At 31.1% G+C, this 4,222-nt stretch overlaps 1 protein-coding gene across 1 annotated transcript in view; it reads right to left on the reverse strand.

Annotated features, from left to right (window-relative positions):
• Positions 1 to 4,222, reverse strand: part of LOC103594026 (potassium voltage-gated channel subfamily C member 2) — a 77,156-nt gene that overhangs the window by 6,053 nt on the left and 66,881 nt on the right. The window contains exon 3 of the mRNA XM_008577203.1: positions 3,032 to 3,196. Within this exon, the coding sequence (XP_008575425.1) occupies positions 3,032 to 3,196 (165 nt within the window). The remainder of the gene's footprint in view (positions 1 to 3,031; positions 3,197 to 4,222) is intronic.

The raw sequence follows: 4,222 nt of genomic DNA on the forward strand, positions 1-4,222 counted from the left end.
AATATTCTAAATGTTGCAATAATATTCTAAATGTTATTTTTCTGAATTATAGTTTTTAGCATAGATATTTTCTACTCATTTTACGGGTCCTTTATTTTTAACGACTATAATTTCAGTGTCCATTTGAAAAGGCTTTCTTTCTAATTTAGTAACAAGTATTTAATTAGTAAAATTATATGTTATTCATATGTGTTTATTTTTCTTTATTCTATGTGTTCATTTCTGATGAGAAAGTTTGATAAAATTTTGTTCAATCAAGGTCTTAATAAATGGCTGAAAATACTATTCATAAGAATAATCAATATTAAGCCCAGTTTGAACTAACATCTAAATACATAGCATGCATTTTATACAGTGCTTAAGAGTATATGCGTATTTGGGGCAATATTGTAACTGCCTATCCACGAGTATGTCTTAATTTACATAATATGCTTTCCTAAAAACTATTGTATAAATAAAAATATGGATTCTAAGTATTGGGAGTTCACTCTTTCATGGAATCCTTAAGTTTATTTTATTTTTTTAATGTATGACCAACTATACTCATATTTGTAGGCAGAAAAAGAATTCAGTGGCAATCCAGTAATTTCTTTTTTTATATGAGAGTACTTCTAAAAGTTCATGGAAAATAGAATTGAAGGATAATATGAATCTTTCTATGAACTTTTTGAAGTACCCTCATATAGAGGAGAATTTATAAAACTCTAAAATCAAATCAGTGCAGAGACCACCTTGAAAGGTAGATGAAGGGGTCATATAGGAAATAAATGTCTGAGTAGAGGTAACAGGAGAAATCTGTAACCTACATAAAAGGAAACGGAAGAAATAAATGAATTCCTGGTAGATATGACAAGATAACACACTAAAAAGATTAAATGAAGTTACCCATAAATGTTACCAGAACTAGGAAAAAAACACCTAGCTACAAATGAATTCAGGAAGAATGAAAAAGAGTTGATTATGACGAGAAATGGCAAGAACTAAAAAGCTCACGGATAAAATTTCAAAGATGTTCCCATCGTTTGAGAGAATTTGTATTTGTGAAATAAGATTGCATGTATAACTTTTCCATGCAAACTAAATATCTTATTAATTGCTTTGCTCATGAAATGTCACAATTGTATAGCAAAACTTTGAATTTATATAGTGCCTTATAATTTGCAAAGCTTTTTATTATCTGTGATTTCCTTTAACAGCTTAAAATTATAAATGTTTTCTAGCATGGAGGAAAAATAAATTCTAATAAGATTCTTAAACACATAACCTTGGTATAAACATTGCATGTAATACTTTATTGGATGATGCTCAAAAATGTATATAAAATTCAACCACATATACATATTAATATGTATACATATATACATGTACATACATATATATCAAGTTAAGATATGCAATGCACTTACAACAGCATGTTCTCTATAAGATATTAATTAGATATTATTGTTATTATCATTATTTAATGTATGTACATACATTTTTCTCAAGTACTATGATAGAGTATTAACTATCTTCATAAAATACTTAAAAATTTTCTATCACATATTTAAACGTAAAATAGTAAGCAATCGAATAAACCTATTCAGATGATTGAAATAAATTTTGGTGCAAGGAATATATGCAGACAGTGGATATAATTGGAATGGAGTGGTATTTAAAATACTACGCATTGAGGAAACAAAAGAAGAGTCCTTTGTTTTCTCTTTTGAGTCTCAAAGGCATGGAGGCAGAAAAGGACAATATAAAGCGATCAGAAGATATGAGAGAGAAGTACAACATGGATAATGAGATATTTCAAAGAAAAAGGGTGTAACAGAATAAATATTTGAGGCTTAAAATGGTAAATAATTCAATAGGGAGAAACTGCAATGAATAACAAGTAAGTACAGTATTTTTAAAATGCAGTTGTGCTAATATAAAAGTCTTAGAGTTGTTTTTCATTCCAATTCATTTAATTACCATAAGAAATTACTATAGTTCTTCTCTATTGTGTCGATAAACAGAGAAAAATAACTCTGTGAATAAAGCAACTGGAACTGCCAAAGAGCGTACCAGCATTTTGACAAAAGTGGGTTATAATTAACACAAAATTCTTTTTAATGGAGAAAAATACTGCAATTATCTTGAAGTCTGTAAAGTTACCCAAACAGAGCATCAAGGGAATAGTCATAGACAGTGGTACAGTCGAGGAAGAAAAAATCACATGATGACGTGGAGCTTCCGTATTCTGTTATATTCCTTAACAAAGATGCTTGCCCAACAATTATTATTCATTCAACAAAAAATGATTATCTTTTATGTGTCAGGCACTCTTCCGTGTCTGTTGAGAAATAGTACTAAACTTAGAATTATTATTATTGGTCCTGAAGAGAAATTCTATAAGTGCATTTTGTAAGTACGTAAATAGCCTTTCAATTGATTAGATACACTGTTCTATAAGGCTGAGCATCTTGTACCTTTGCAGCTTTGAGACACTCAGATAAACCACTGGCAAAAACTACCCGAGTACTGAATAAGAGACCAAGACACTTACTTAGAGTAAATTTAATGCTTTACTTTGGGGGAAAAAAAAAAAAACATAATTGTTTTGTTTTAGAGTCATCAATTACTCATCAGATATATGCAGAGAGCCAATTAGTGAGTTTATTTGTTGTAGTGAAAAAGATAACTTTTAAAGACTGCTTAATACGTTATATTTAAAAAATTAAATGAGTGATTTAGTATTTATATATTCTATTACAATTTTGCCCAAAGACAAATGGCAAACCAAAAAAGAAAGGAAGGAAGGAAGGAAGGAGAGTGGGAAGATAGGAAGGTGGGTGAAAAGTCTTTTGAATATGACACGCAAGTAGGCTGTTATGATATGTGTTCTTATATGTTTATAATGAGAGAAGATGTGATGGAGAGAGGAAAAGAGCACCGCATACAGTCTTTTGTAGAAAATGATGAATGAGCATTCAACATACCTCAATATATTTCCAGCACTTAATTGATAAGTTACCTGTTATGATCTGATTAAATGCATGCCTACCTTTCCTGATCCCTTCATCAGGAGCACACGTGTAATCACCTGTCGTCAGTAGGAAACATGTTTCCCCTCTTCTGTTTTTGTCTCTGGTACTAGAGCGTCTGATGGGAAGCCTTTCTGGGGGTGATAATGGCGGCTCACTTCCTGTACTGTCGTCACCTGATAACACTGGTCACAGCACCATGCCCATTGACAGACAATGATGGATGAGGAAATGAGACAGTACAAAGAGTTTACACTGAATGCCCATAGTCCAGTCACTCGATATAAAAACACAATTATCACATAAAAATAAGAAAAAGAATTTTCATCACTCGACACAAAAAATTACATGGAGCAAAATGGAGATGTAAACTTCTTTGAGAAATTGTAATTCTTTTTTGTATTTTATCTAATAGAAAACTGACTTTCACACAACCAGTATGAACTCAAAATAAATGTGATAATGAAGTGGCACACAAATTATCATTTTATAATTTTTGACATGCTATCTAGTTACTGTGAACAGATATCTTTAAAAGTGGAACCTATTTAAGGAAAAACTTAAGTAAATATTTATTTTTGCAGTTCTTCAAGAGATATGCTTTTATTATCTTCTGAAAGTAATTTTTTTTTCCAAAAATCTTAATAAAAACGATCCTAAAGCACGCAAACTTTGTGTCCAGGTACCGCATTTTGAAATGGCAAAATATTTTTGAGCATACAATGGAACAAGATTAACTTCTCCAAATGCCCTTTAAATAACTATCTGTTTATATCTGTATGCTTGCCAAAAACTTTCACATCTTATCAGCCTAGATACTAGCTTGTGATTACAGTGTTTACCGGGGATGACAGTGTATCCTCTTTTTCCATGTCCTTTTTAAGGACTCTGCATAGATACTCTGAGAACAGTTTGATGACAGTGGCAATACCAACTGAACTCCACCTTTCATAAAGGTGTTCTTAAGAGTTTTCAAATATATGTTGACAGGATTTGCAGAGCAATCTACTAAATGAATATAAGGATGGTGAAAAATTTTTTTAGATAGCAGTTCAGTTTCAGCCACATTTTTTTCCCCCCTTTACTTCATGAAAATTTCTGGAAGCTAAGAAGGGATCTATCAAAATGGCACCTGCCTTGTTTGTTCATTTGCTTGCTTTGTTAATTGGTGTTATTTCTAAATTATGCAAAATTATTCACATGGGATCATC

The sequence above is a fragment of the Galeopterus variegatus genome, unplaced genomic scaffold (assembly GCF_000696425.1).
Source record: "Galeopterus variegatus unplaced genomic scaffold, G_variegatus-3.0.2 Scaffold1460, whole genome shotgun sequence".
Classification (NCBI taxonomy): Eukaryota; Metazoa; Chordata; class Mammalia; order Dermoptera; family Cynocephalidae; genus Galeopterus; species Galeopterus variegatus.